The 15,405-nt window shown below is 36.7% G+C and overlaps 2 protein-coding genes across 4 annotated transcripts; one reads left to right on the top strand and one right to left on the bottom strand.

The window, feature by feature from the left end:
- Window positions 1-212: 212 nt before the first annotated feature.
- On the top strand, window positions 213-3,881 carry LOC108044441 (protein telomere ends associated-like). Of its 3 annotated transcripts, none has more exons than XM_044457961.1 (5): window positions 213-422; window positions 516-597; window positions 652-952; window positions 3,516-3,613; window positions 3,678-3,881. In XM_044457961.1, the coding sequence occupies exons 1-4, from the start codon at window positions 344-346 to the stop codon at window positions 3,537-3,539; spliced, it is 486 nt and encodes a 161-aa protein (XP_044313896.1). In that variant the 5' UTR covers window positions 213-343; the 3' UTR covers window positions 3,540-3,613; window positions 3,678-3,881. The 3 variants fall into 3 exon arrangements, with proteins under 3 accessions (XP_044313896.1, XP_044313895.1, XP_044313897.1); XM_044457960.1 differs by having other exon boundaries at window positions 483-597; XM_044457962.1 differs by lacking the exon at window positions 652-952 and having other exon boundaries at window positions 483-597.
- A 2,161-nt stretch (window positions 3,882-6,042) lies between these two features.
- Window positions 6,043-7,188, bottom strand: LOC108044439 (protein terminus). Its single transcript, XM_017123453.2, has one exon. It carries the CDS (start codon window positions 7,186-7,188, stop codon window positions 6,043-6,045), a length of 1,146 nt encoding a protein of 381 aa, XP_016978942.2.
- Window positions 7,189-15,405: the final 8,217 nt, after the last annotated feature.

Below are 15,405 nucleotides of genomic sequence, written 5' to 3'. Positions count from 1 at the left end.
ACTCAGGAGATATTTTAAAAAATTGATAGGCAATCGAACTAAATTTGAGCAAAGTTTTAATCAATTCGTATCCATATTTACCTTGGAATTAGAATTTGTTAAGTGGCCACACGGCAGCATTTCCAAGACACTTACCATTGTGAATCATCGATAGTTATACGATATTTAAACAATTGGCGGAATGTTCCCAGCCCTCGTTTAACTTTGCGGGACTTACAAAGCAAATGGTGGAAATGCTGTTGCGGCTTTCTTGGCGTTCTTCATATCATCTGCAAGCTTTTAAGAACATTTAACAAGCTAATAGTCAACCTGCAGGATATTGCACTCGACTTGCAAGCCCAGGATGGAAGCCATAAAACAGAGGAGGAATGGACCCACTGGTATTACCAAGCCTTCTTCAGGGATCCCAGCGTCCGACAGAGGTATGTATGCTTTTAAGGTGGCACCGTGTCCCCGACACGTGCTTGATAAATTGCTCAAAGATCCAGACCCTGAGACTGATGATATGGCTGTAGATGACGAAGCTAAAAACAATGCGGAAGCAGCAACACATACCCATCCTCAAGGATCCCAGGACGTGATAGTTGAAGTTGACAGGTGAGAGACATCCTTTTAAAGCTGAACGCATAACCAACGTTGGCCTCTTTGTAGGAAAGGCGAATTCGTCTTCCCAGTATCCTTTAAAACTTTTCTTAACAGCCTGAACCTAAATAAGATAACCGATACCAAAGAAGAACTTGAAAATCCCTTGGTCGTTGAGGCTTTGGGCCACCGTAACCTTAAAAAGTTCTTTAACCGGATCTATATGTTCCCGGAAAACCGATGCAAAATTAACTTTTTTAGAGATAAGCCTGTAACTTCTTTGGTGAAGCTGCTTCAGTTAGGCAGGCCGCATAATAAAATGGCAGCCGAGACTGTAATGAAGCATGCTGCAAAAAGATCCAATAACAAGGTCTGTAACCGTAGATAAGTTTGACTCAATTGCGGCCAGGGTTGCGGCCGGTGATTCAGTATCAAGAACTCTACTAGTGGCCACTGAACATGCATTTTCTTGACACAGAAGTGTTATTAACCACGTCGATAATTTGTTTGCTGAACAATAAAAAATACATTAATTAGCTTAAAAATGTGATCAAAAAAACATAATTTACTCACCCATTTACCCATATTGTGTTCACTTTTTCGATAGTGACGGTTCTGCATCTGTTTGCTAATGCTGGATGTTAAATTTTGGCTCAGTATCTTTGAAATCTTCGGACTGATTGTGGAGTTGAGAAATGTGCTCAGCAAATTCTAGTAACTTTGCAGCTAGAAATAAATGATGTGTGATGTGAGTTAATGGGAATTCGTCTTCCCGGTATCCTTTAAAACGTTTCTTATCAGCCTGAACCTAAATAAGATAAAGACCAAAGAAGAACTTGAAAATCTTTTGGTCGATGAGGCTTTGGGCCACCGCACCTTTCAAAAGTTTTACAACCGGTTCTATGTTCCCGGAGAACCGATGCAAAATCCACTTTTTTAAAGATAAGCCTGCAACTTCTTTGGCGAACCTGCTTTAGTTAGGCAGGACGCATAATGAAATGGCAGCCGAGACTGTCAAGAAGCATGCTGCAAAAAGGACCAATAACAAGAAGTGAGTAGCGAAAGCTAACATATTTAGATGTAATTCTTTAATTGTTCCTTTTTATACCCTTGCAGAGGGTATTATAATTTTGGTCAAAAGTGTGCAACGCAGTGAAGGAGACATCTCCGACCCTATAAAGTATATATATTCTTGATCAGGATCACCTCCTGAGTTGATATAGCCATGTCCGTCTGTCTGTCCGTCTGTCTGTTTCTACGCGAACTAGTCTCTCAGTTTTAAAGATATCGAATTGAAACTTTGCACACACCCTTCTTTCCTTTGTACGCAGTACATATGTCGGAACGGCCGACTATATCCTATAGCTGCCATATAACTGATTGATCGGAAATGCCATAACTTTGGTGTTTGTAAAGTTAGGAAGCTGGGATTTCCTATGGGTTTTATATTTGGCCAATCAATCCTACCTACCAAATTTCATAAGGATCGGCCGACTATATCCTATAGCTGCCATATAACTGATTGATCGGAAATGCCAGAACTTTGGTGTTTGTAAAGTTAGGAAGCTGGGATTTCCTATGGGTTTTATATTTTGCTAATCCATTCGACCTACCAAATTTCATAAGGATCGGCCGACTATATCCTGTAGCTGCCATATAACTGAACGATTGGAAATGCCATAACTTTGGTGTTTTTAAAGTTAGGAAGTTGGGATTTTTTATGAGTATTAAGAATGCATCATATGAATAATTTTGGAGAATATAATTTACAGAGTATTCTGCAAGGGTATATCAACTTCGGCTCCGCCCGAAGTTAGCTTTCCTTTCTTGTTAATTTTTTTAAAGTGTCACTGAGAAATCCAAGAACATGCATAAAAGGATAGAGCTGCGCAACGATAACGATGCCATTTCCGACGAACAGAGTCCAAGCCAACCCGGGCCAACTTCGTCTTCGCAGGTAGAAGAACTGCCCAGAGCTGAGACTACAGAGTGCCATTAAGGAGTCTGAAGGTCAGATGGAAAAATCAGGTGTAGAGTATCCAATTTCTTGCAAGCTCTTCATGTCTGGCGGAAATAGTTCACGAATGAAGCTATCCAATTTCTTTCAAAATCTTAAAAAGTCATATGTGCAATCTCGCGGAAATTGTTCAACATTGTTCGTATCTCTGGCGCAGAGTAAAAATCTTTGTAATAGTCCCTTGGACAAATCTCCTGGGTTTTCATTTTATGCTCATCGCATAGCTTCATTTTTTTAAAGAATTTCAGCGAGATTGCACACATGATTTTTGAAGAGCTTGAAAGAAACAGGATATTTTACACCTGATTTTTCCATCTGACCTTCAGACTCTTTAATACGCACTCTGAAGTCTCAGCTCAGGGCAGTTCTTGTACCTGTGAAGACGAAGTTAACCCGGGTTGGCTTCGGAAATGGCATCGTTATCGTTGAGCAGCTCTATCCTTTTATGCAGGTCCTTGGATTTTTCAGTGACACTTTAAAAAAATTTAAAAGGAGCAGTTAAAGAATTACATCTAAATATTTAGCTTTCTCTACTCACTTCTTGTTATTGGACCTTTTTGCAGCATGCTTCTTTACAGTCTCGGCTGCCATTTTATTAAAGAAGTTGCAGGCTTATCTTTAAAATAGTTGATTTTGCATCGGTTCTCCGGGAACATAGAATCGGTTGTAAAACTTCTGAAGGTGGCCCAAAGCCTCATCGACCAAAAGATTTTCAAGTACTTCTTTGGTCTTGGTTATCTTATTTAGGTTCAGGCTGTTAAGAAAAGTTTTAAAAGAAAAGGGAAAGACGAATTCCCATTAATTCTCATAGCTCAAAAAAATGCATGTTCAGTGGCCACTCGCAGAGTTGTTGATACTGAGTTACCGGCCGCAATCCCGGTAAAAGAAATTGAATGAAACTTTTCTATGGTTACAGAAGTCAGCAGGGAGGACCGTGTAACATCAGCACAAAAAACCGAAAAACAAATCCTTCTCGAGCAAGCCAAGGAAATATTTTTCGCCGAAAACACCACGGTAAGTAATAACATTTTAAAAAGCCAAAAGAAAAGACCATCTAAATACACACCACACCAAATAGGATCTGAAGTACTTGATCTGCACAAGCCTTGGCTTGAGATCCATTTGGCGCATACTCTACCAACTAACTCTTCAGGAATTCTCAGACTACATGATGGGGAGGGCTTATATGAAAGCAGTGAAACTTTGCTACCAACACGTCGTGAAATATGGCAACTGGCCAATTAAAGCAGCTACTCCACATTAAAGGAGTACAGCTGGATAAGCTGGACCTGGGTTGTTTATCGCAGAAAATAGTGAACTCCTAGGAATTGGGAATTTACTCAAATTTCAACACCCAACACACCCTAAAGAACATTGATGATGTTGTGCAGTTGTTCCAATTATATGCAGCTTGTTGGACACATAATGAATGGATACCTCAAGTACCTGAGATCACGGATGAGTCACTAAACGCCGCGGTTGAAGTAGTCGAGCGTGTTCTTGATGAAATTTTATTAAGTGAGCCTATTGCTGTTTGGAATAATAGACGTAGTATTTGAAAATTGTTATTTTTTCAGAGTCTCTTTGTGGTGTAGAAAGTCGGGATGAGGGTAGCCCAGCAGAGATAGTCTCCATCGCATCTACTATAGACATCGTTCAAGGTAAGTTATAGACCAAAATTTATAAAAATTGTTAGCATAATCCAATGATTCCCTTCCAGAAGAACCGAGTTGTTCACCCACTCAGTGTAACAACGAATTTGATGGACATGGAAAATCTAAGTCTATTTTCCCAAGCTTATGTCTCAGGAAATATCGGATGTCGGCGAAGTATCACAAGAGCCATAAACTCCATCGGATCTTACGAAAATTGCGACCGAAGAGCAAATAATTGAATTGGACAAAAAAATAAGGGATCAATTTTTTCCAGTTTTGCGATCTCAAAACCGGCAGATGAGAAAGCGGAAGAGTTGAGAGCACCCGCCCCTCTAAGACTGGTTCCCACAGTTGCCGAAGGGTGTTATGGTGGGAATTGAATCTGGAGCGAACCAACCTCCCAACCCCGTGGATAAAACAACGCCTCAGCCAGAAGAGCCAGACATCACGCCCTCGCAGGACTTCGCCGCTGGCAATACACTCCTGGAATCCAGTAATCTAAACACACTGCTAGACTCCACGAATGTCAACACCCGCAAGGTAATAGAAGAACAAGATAATACTGTTTCCGTTAGGGTTCCTGCTTCAAAGCCACGGGTTTTGCATGTGTTCTCGGGGGTGTTTTACATAAATTCGGGCTATTTGGCATCCAGTTCGATAATGCAACCAAGGGGTGGGCACTTGCAACGTATTCCGGTGGAATACGGAAACGGAGGAGCGGGAATCCAGCTGTGACGTAGTCGAGTTCCTCAACTCTGACATCTTGCAGCGGATGAACGAATTAAAAGATTTAATAGATTGATTTAAATTAAAACCGCAATTTTATATAATTAATTAATGTCTAAAATCGTTTGCTTCTATCGTTTCAGATAGTGCCATGAGACAACAACTGTTTCATAAAATATGTATTAGTTTACAAAAATGTTTACGTTCAATGGATACAATGGAAATCGGCACAAGTTCCTATAATTTCAATGTCTCTAGAATTAAATATAAAATAAAGGATACAAGTTTGGAAAGTCTATATTTGTATTTATATGGTATTCTCTTTCTGGGGACTCTGTATCTGTATCTTTATCTTTATCTTGTTTTTTATTTTTGAGTCGGTTTTTCGTCATTTTTACGAAAAATGGCTTTGCTGAAAAGTGACCAAAAACCTGCACTTCTAAGCCCATAACTTTTCTTATAGAAATCCGATTTCGCTGTGGCATATCTCTAAATGATTGTGGTTAAATTCTCTAAAAATCTGTGTACTCATCTCGTTTTTTATTTTTGTGTCGATTTTTCGTCGTTTTTATGAGCTAACCCCTTTCCAAATTTACGAAAAATGGCTTTGCTGAAAAGTGACCAAAAACTTGGTCTTCTAAGCCCATAACTTGTCTTACACACTTCCGATTTTGCAGTGGCATATCTCTAAATGATTGTGGTTTAATTCTCTAAAAATCTGTATACTCATCTCGTTTTTTCTTTTTGGGTCGGTTTTTCTTCATTTTTATGAGCTAACCCCTTTCCAAATTTACGAAAAATGGCTTTGCTGAAAAGTGATCCAAAACCTGCACTTCTCAGCCCATAACTTTTCTTACAGGCATTCGATTTTAAAGCGACATACCTCTAAATGTTTGTGTTTTAATTCTATAAAAATCTGCGTTTTCATAATTTTTATATTTTGGAATTTCCAATTTCTCATATTCCCAAACCCAAAAAATTGAATTCTTTTAATTATTTTTTTTTTATTTAAAATGATTTTGTTTTATTAAATGTTTCATGTTATAAACTAGCTAAATCAAATTAAATTCTCTTGCTGGCCAACCCAATCCATTCGTACTTAAAATATTCCTTCGGCAGGGGCAAACAGTTCTCGTGCAGTTCAATGGCGTCCTTGTCCATGTGCCATACCATAAAATTTCGCCCACAGGAGATCTGTTTATGGAGGGCCAAATGCACCCGGTCCACAAAGTGGGACTGGCATTGGCGACATTCGAATACCCGATCTTTGGTATCTTCCCGCAGAAACTTTCTTATATTTTGGATTTCAAGCAGGCCCTGAAATCCACCCACGACATCCGTTTGAATGATAAAGGTGGGCGTGTTTTCCACATCTTCTCCATGAAGTAAATAGGGTACAGCATACAGTTCCTTAGAGGTGTTGCAAACCCGAAAGATGTAGAGATTTACTTTGAGAGTGGCGGGAATAGGTCGTCCTTGATCCTTTTGATTAAGATAAGTTTCGGCAAGCTTGGCCAATTCGACGGATGATTTATTATTTGCGCTTTCAAAACATTCAGCAGCATTTTTTACTCGATATTGTAGAGGAATTTTGGAAACAGAGAAGGAATTGGCCTTCGGGGAGTGGCAAAATCTCTTCACAGTCACCTTCATCCTTCTGATAACACACGCCTCCAGTGGAACCCTATGATGGAGCAGCACATAGTTGCTTATCTTTTCCAGCAGCATGGAGAATATCATATCCACCGCTTCGCCAATATCCAAATGATTTTCAATATTTATAGGACTGCTTTCGTAGTACATGCGCTCCTTTTTCACATCCACATAGAACCCTACGGTAGCCTCCAGTTTCTCAGTTCCAAAACTTAGGAATCTTAGCAATTGAGGGACTGCATCCATTCCTGCATCCAAAAGAAAGTCGTTGGTCCTGGCTGCTATGCTTCCGTCGCATAAGATAAACTCTTCGATGGCCTGATCCTCGATCGTTTTAAGGATCTGTTTTTCCGGTAAGCCCATCTGAATATAGTAGCTTTTCTGGTTTTTAATATCGTTTCGCCAGTGATGATTGTACGGTTCGCTGACTGGCACATGATTTTCACAGGTGTTACATTCCGCTCTCCTTGAACCGTTCACGAAAAATTGATGTCGAAAAATACGCGAGTTTTCCACGACCTCAAAAATAAAGCGTGATTGTGTTCGTCGGGCCATGACTAGAAAGTTAATGATGCTAGGTGTTTCAAAACTGTGGTTTTTAAATGGAAGTAATGCTTCTAAAGTAGTCTAGGTAGCCAATAAAATGGTATAAAGGTATAAAGTCGAACCAGCTGCTGTTGATTGATCCGCTAATACAATCAGGTAGAAGATAGCATTGACAGGTAGAATCGATTGCACGAAAACTAGCACCTGGCTGAGCCTCTCTATAGGAAAAATGCAAATTTTAAAGGAAAAGCAAGAGTTTTATGACCATAAAGGATAAACAAGAGTTACACACGAGATTAAAAGGACATTTTTTAAGTTATGGAAAGGATATTTTTGGCAAATAAAAATGGTTGACCGTAAATACACAATCCAGTTTTTAACCTTTGTTACCATAAATACGGGAACAAAGGGCCTTTTTTCTAGCTATGGAAAGGATATTTTTTACAAATAAAGATGGTTGACCGTAAATACACAATCCCGATTTTCAAACTTTTGTTACCATAAATAAGGGAACAAAAGGACTTATTGTAAAGTTATAGAAATAACATTTCGTAAACGAAAATGTTTGACCGTAAATACACAACACTGCTATAATTTTTCTAACCTTACCATAAATAAGGGAAAAAAGACACCCACGCTGCAATGCATTACATTTTACATGATGTAGATAGTTTTTAATGTTATACACATTGATGTATATAATGTAAATGTTATGGGTTATTTTTCCAAGGACCTTCGATAAACTTCTAAAATTGCTCTGCGTTTTAAATTTAGCCAGAGCACCAATGAAATGGCGAACATCTTGTTGTGAACCTGTTCTTGAAAATTTATAAATTCTCAAACATTTTTTGTTTTGTCTAGAGTCACGCAGATCATTCTCTTTCTAGGCTAAAAATATCTTTACTTTGTAGGCAGAAAATATCTTTTTGAATCATGTTTCTGTTAGAGTCTGCCAAGAAGTTTCTTACCCTTAAGAAAGTCCCACATCAACTTTCTGTAAGCGAAAAGGATTGAACAGCATTAAAAACTACTCTTAAAAAATTTCTATAGTAAAGGACTTCTGCTAAAACTAACGTCCTGAAAGCGATTTTGTAAAACAACGATGTAAATAAAGCAGCATTTGAAAAAAACCGTTACAATTATGTGGTGCTAGAATGCATGGTTTGCTAAGTTTATACATTGAAAACCAAACATTAATTGAATCCATTCTTAAATATTGCAATTTTTTGTTAAGAAATCAAAGCAACAACCGATTACTGGAAATCTTTAATCTTCAAGCATTCGTGGGAGTATTTGCTACCGATTCCAATTTTAGTGTATTCCCTAGTCCTGTTTTTAATGTTTTTAAAGTATAATAATTTTAACGAATACTTAAAGTGTATTGTAATTTAATATTATTACTGAGGAGAACCACCTAAAATCGTCCCCACCCCTTGCAACCGACTTTTTAACATCCCAGTTGCAATGCAGGCATTTCCCCTGCAACTCGAACAAGTTCGTGAAATAAGGGCTAGAATCAAACTCAGTTCGGGCCACATCCAGGATAATGTGTTCCCATTTGGAGGACGAAGAAAAGTGGGCGATGAAGTGCCGGCGGAGGAGCGTCGCAGGCTTATTCCTGCGGTGGCCTGTTTGACTGTCGGCTGATGGCTGTTGGCTGATGGCTGTTGGCTGTTGCTTTATGGCTTCTTTAGTAGTTCAAGCATATTTAAGGCGTTTCGTGCGTCCTTCACACGCACACAGCCTACATATGTATATTTATACTATATGTTTCCAGCACAAATATTTCGAATTTTCGTCGCTGAGAAACCTCACGTGTCCCTCGCAGCTTATGTGGGTGAGCTACAAAAAAAAATAACAAAAATGAAAATAGAGTACAAAAAATATATGAAAATAGAAACAAACAAAAATGCCGACAGTAAAAGTAACGGAAAACTGCTGGCTGGCATCTTTTTTACGTTTTTCGGTTGTTGATTTTCCTATTTCACTCCTTGCCGCTGCCGTTGAATTTTCCTTTTGGCCGTGGAATTATGAGAGCTGGTCTTTTCCCATTTTGTGTTACTTTTCGGCTCTCATCCTCTAACGTTATTTTTTGTTCTTTGGTGTCTTGGCATCCTGACGCCTGTTTTCCCGCTATTTTGTTTACTTTTATTTTCGCTCGTTTTGTTTTGGTCTGATTAAAAGTAGAGTTTTTCGCGGGTTTTCTTTCGGACTATCCCGCGAATTCTATTTTAATTTGGGACTGAAGGCTGGGAGTGAGATAACAACCTGCATTTTTGGCTGTATATTTACGTTTTTATTTTGACCTTAAGGCAGTTTTCTTAAGGTGGATAAAGGGATATACTTTGAGCGCTTTAAGAAGTCAGAACTTTGAACTTATCTTTACGTTTAAATTGCAAATAATCCAGTTGACAGTGAGAGATTACATTTTTAATCAAATTTTTGTATTCAATTATTAGTCTCAATTTTTATATTATTCTCTCTTAAATATTAAATGGCTAACAAGTGCTATCTTTTATTAACAAAATGATTGTACATTTCCAATATTTATTTGATAACTTGTTTTTAAAGCTTTAAACTCTTGTTAAATAATTGACTTTCTAACCCACGTCACAGTTTGCTTTTTATCTTACTCACACAGCAATCAAAGTATTAAATTATGTATCTACTTTTTGTTGTTTCGAATTGAACTCAAATAGTTTTTATGGGACTGACCCATTTAAGTTTACCTTTATGTAACAACTATCAATTACTTAATTATTGATGAATATTAATAGCTTTTCGTTCAAAAAATAAACTTGTACAATAAATAAAATGTTTTAATTTGTATTGCTATTCGTCCACAAACCGATATGAACAGATAAAAAAGGTTGAGTCGAGTAAACTAAAAAGGAGGTTAAAGTCTATAGGCCAGGTTGGTAGCTTTCCGGCTTATTCGTTATTATCTCTGTGTACATGTTGTTGTTCGAGGACTTTTACTTTTTGGGCTCAGCTTTTCCTCCGCCTTCCAACTTCCGCCCATCGTCCTTCGCCTTAACCTTGCTCTCGCCTGGTAATTAACACTTTGTCAAGCTCATAAATCTTTAAACATTGATTTTTAATGGTGGCGATTTAACGCTTCGCCGAGCAGGGGAATCAGACTCACCAGGATACGTGCAAACTGTAAACAGGGAAATCGAAAGGTGCTGGATACCCGTGGGAAAATTAATAAATTATTGGGGTCGGGTTGGGGGTGTGCACGTGATTGTTTGTCTTTCCTTTAGATCTTTTTCTGGCGAAAGCAAAAATATGTTTTAGGGTATATAAAAACATTATATTGTATTAACATGCAAACAATAAAATCTATATTTGGAGTATTAGAAAAGTAAATCTAATATAAAATTAAAAAACAATTTCTTACCATTTTGATTAGATAAGCATAAGCATAAATAAAATATATTTAGGATTTGTAAACGAAATTCACATATAATCAAATTAAACTATTTTTTATAAGTTCAGATGATATTCTTGTAACATTTTACTTACAAATATTTACCTATCTCATACAAACTCTATTTTTAAACTGAATATATTTAAAGGTCAGTTGTCTTTGAGTCTGACAAGTTTACCCAGATGACGAAGCATAAGCATAAGCCGTACATCAATCATATTACTCCGTTCAAACGGAAATAATGTAAGAGTCAATTGCTTAGACTAAAAAAATATCCTATAATCAACAGACTTAAAAAAATGATAAAATATTTAAATAAATATAAAAAAGATTTAAGATTATATAAAATTTAACTAGAGTAATATGTATATGTCCAGACGATTTTTATAAACAATTTGTACTTATGGTTCTCATACCAACAACATTTTCATTGTTAGATCGGTAATTGTGCTGATGTTGATTTTGATAATGTCTACTTCAAGGTCGAAATACGAGGATTTCCTGTCATGTTGGTACGAACACAACCGTCGTGTTCTATAAAAATAACCAAAAACGATAAATACCCTCAAACTTATGTTTGCATTTCGAGCTCTTTGCAGTTTCGCTTTGAAGCTTTTTGTATTAAACGCATTTAGTGCAGTTTCGAGCAAAGCAAACCAAAAAAAAAAGGAAACAACCAGCAAAGTCCGCTCAGAATTTATATATAAAGACACAAGTACACAAATAAACGTTGTTCTTGGCATTGTGTGTGTGTGTCGACGAATTATGTCCCCCAGATGTCAGTGCAATACAAGCGAGAAACATGACAATTCCGCCTGCGACCGCCCACCAGAAATTCCAACAACAGTAGCTTGTGATGCGCTAGGAACTATCCATAAGTATTCATGCATTTATGCGGGCGGAAAGCCACTCCCCCCGCCGCCCACTAACCAAAACCCCACCCACAACCCACTTCTTGGTGAAAAGCTCATGTGTGTCTGTTTCTTTTCTTGTGTAAATCTCTGCTGCTGCAAGGGATGGCAATTTATTTTTTTTACATCAAAAACTTTCATTTTTTAAGGGTCTTACTTGGAAAAATCTTTAAAATAATCCTTTGTTTTGTTTGTCAAATGTTTTCCTTTTTATCCTTTGCCTCTCATTAAAAATTATAATATTCCATGTTTGTAGATATTATTTGTGATATAAAAATGATTATTTCAAATGTATTTTCCAAATTACCAAGCAAAAAAAGGTTGAAAAATCTTAAGCTCCCAAATATGTCTTTGCCATATTAAATTTTCTGTGGTATTTTTAATTTAACATTTTAAAATAATTGAATCATTTACAAGAAAATACAGAAAATTCCAATGGATTTGTAAGTGAAATATTATAAATTGTTGTTTAATAATTTAGAAAATTGGCATCACTATTTGGAATCCCCAGGAGAAAGGGGCGTTCTGAGGGGGTGTGGCCGATTGTGTTCCATTTGTCAACAGCAGCGTGAAGAGGGGGTGGTCCAGTGGGTGGTGGGAGGTTGGTGGTGTTCGGTAGGAGGCTAGGGGATTCGCTGGACGTGGCAGGAAAAAAGCCAGAGGAGAAAAGACGCTTCTGTGCGGATTCTGATCCTGATTCTGGCACATCAGCAGCTTTATTATTATGCAAATACATACAAAATATGAATTATGTTAATGCCAAGTGTACACACCATACACACGCAGGACATACGGCTTTGTCCAGACTGCAGCTTCATCTCTTAACGGCCTGCAAAGCCGTCAAGTTTTTCCCGCAAAAAGTGTGCTTTTCCCCCAGTATTCCCGCTCAAAAATGGTTGGCTCGTGTGAAAGTTTTGTTTTTTACTTGTTCAACCGTTTTATTGAACGTGCTGGCGAAGAGCTAAAGAAAGCTTACGACTTTGCTAGATGAGGCTTCCAGCGGATTTGGCTGAAAAACAATCTCAGATCAAGTGGTTTGCCGCAGGGGATAAACTTACCAAGCTCAGTGCATTTCTTTGAAATTCTCCCGAGAAACCACAATTTATACTTGAAATCTATATGTTTGTAATCCTGTGATATTAATATGATCACATTATTATAAGGTAATTGTTGTTTTCAAGTTCCAAATGGTTTATCATATGGACTTTAATGACTCTTGTATTTGATAAAAGAGTTTGTTACACACGTCCAAATTAAAATCAATTCAATTAACAAATACTACTATTTCTATAAAGATTTCATGTTCAGGTAAATAAATGTAATTAAATGTTATATATGAAAGAGCTATTTTAATGAACATATTTACTTAAACAAAAACTTATGAATAGCTTTGAAACTTTTTTATTAAAATGTATTTAATTAGTTTCGGATACAAAATGAAATTCCAATTCAATAGAACAAAGACACACTGTCAATTAAATATGACTTGCTCAGCGTTCTTATATTGGAATGTAATTCAATGCACATATATTCATTTAGCGTATTTGAAGGGAAAATAATTTGCTATTATAATTGCTTATCTGTGCATTAAGATTTGCATTTCCATTACATTAATTACATAATTGGGACTGTAAACATAGTATTTCCCCCTTTCTCCCATCTTTTCACATTGCTCGATTATTCTTCGATTGTGCCAAAGCTGTTCAATCAATGGGATTGAGAAACATTGCTGCTGTTCGGGGCTGAATATTGCGCCTGTTGTCATGTGAGCCAAGTGATATTGCTTCCCAAAGGTCGTTTCCTTTCGAACACTTGGCAAATGCAATCAATCTTCGACGATAAAGGCATACAGCAAAGGGCGAAATGTAATAATTTAAGCATATCCAAATGCAATCGCATCTCTTCTCTCTAACTACACGGAGAAAAAAGGTGAGCAATTCCTTATTAATTCTGGATCTAACAAAATTTAAAAGTAGCAACTATCACTCTAAAAAAATACATCAATTTGATATATAGTTTCAGAAAAGTTATTAAAATTAATTGGCTTAGAAAGCGTCCACATAATTTGTAAAATTGTTTTTACTAATATTATTTAAACTCATGCGTAGTTTTTAAAAATATATATTGAAGGTTTAATACTTTTAAAAGCCTTTAAAACATTTATATTTTGGTGAGCTTCTTAAGTAGAATATTGCAGTAGAGTCCTGTTGTGTTTTTCCAACTTTTGAAATATAATTTTTCAATTTGTAGGATGAAGCTTCATAGTTAATTTAAAATTATGCCTAAATGTTAATACTAGACCAATTTAAACACTTTTTTTTCTCTATGTAGATCCATTTCGTTCGCATTCTTTGTGGGCTACAAAATGGCATCGTATAAGGCGATAAGTGCAGCTGCGGCAGGAACAGAAGCTGCAGCCATAGGAAACAATACTTTTATGCCCTGGCTTAGATCTGGGCTTCTGGTGCCCCGTAATAAATTGTTTTTGCATAAAATTTCCAAGAAAAATGCCTGACAGACGGGGCCAAGGGTACAGAGAGGAAAAAGGGGGCTGGGGAAATGCATATAAAAATTGTTCACCTTTGCCTCGATTGCATATTTATCATTTCAAGCTGCCAGGAGGCAAATGCTGGCTGCTTTTCAGGCATCCCACTCAGAATCAGAATGCACGCATGGATTGTCAACACTTTGAACTGTTGCTCCTGTTCGGGCCAGAAAAAGCTGGAACAGCTAATGCATTCAACAGAAATACATCTTCATATATGGGTTGCAAAATACCTCAAATATATATGTACATATATGGACCGTAAATATCTATGGCAAAATCAATGCTCTCCATAATATGCTGCGCTTGCTGTAACAATTTTACACAATTTCCCATTTGCCACTCGTTATTGTTTAATGCGCTTATAAAACTGGGCTATTACGATAATGTTGAAGGGCTTGCCATTTGTGTATAATCCAAACCCACTTGTTATTTCCAATAGGCTTAATAGATTTACCGAGAGTTATCTAAAATAAACGATTTAAATTTGAAACAATGTCATAACAAAGCCTAAAGTAGGCTTACTTGATTTCTAATTAAGATCTTTTGACACTTTGTGACACTGCAACTGCCAATTTGTTTAATGTAATTCAAAATTTTCATACAATGAAATTAGTAATTATTAATTAAATTATAGATAATTAATTTCTTATATATTTGAGATTAGTTACAATTAAGTAAATGGTAAAATTATAAGTTTTCAACATCAAAAATGTATGGAACCAATTAAATATTCTAAAAAAGAACAAAATTTGACTCAATCTTAAAAAATAAAAAAATTGTGATTAAAAATAATATTTAACAAATAAGTTGTACTTATTATTAACAAATCATTAAACTTACTATTATTTCGATAGAGCATTCGCTTGTCATCGATTCACTTTTTTAACTCTATTTTTCCCTTCTGTTGTCATGGAAAAGGACAAAAGCATGCTTGATAAAACAATTGCAATTTGTTTACACATGCATTCAGGCATCGCCACCCCTCCCCCTCCCCCTCTCCCTTCTCCATATTTGCCGAGTTAATAGTTTATTATGTGATATTATTATTATTTTGCCGTGCGGATGCATGAGGGTGAGTATTATCGATGAGAATGTGCTGCCAAAGGGTTTTTGTTGCCACTATTGTTTTGCCATTTTGTGCCCTTAATTATAATTGCGATTGTGATGGTTTTACAAGGACAATAGACAATGCACACTTCTTGCAGCCAGATCCTGTGAGTGGCTTTCGGAGTGAAACATTTGAGTATTATAAGTAGAATGTGCTTGCAGGCTTAAATAATTGTCAGTATTGCAGAAATCATAATCGTCTGTGTCAGTGGAATGGGTACAAAGGTGGG

The sequence above is a fragment of the Drosophila rhopaloa genome, unplaced genomic scaffold (assembly GCF_018152115.1).
Source record: "Drosophila rhopaloa isolate 14029-0021.01 unplaced genomic scaffold, ASM1815211v1 contig_163, whole genome shotgun sequence".
NCBI classification, from domain to species: Eukaryota; Metazoa; Arthropoda; class Insecta; order Diptera; family Drosophilidae; genus Drosophila; species Drosophila rhopaloa.
Note: the sequence above shows the minus strand (reverse complement) of the source record. Positions and strands in the feature narration are given on the sequence as shown.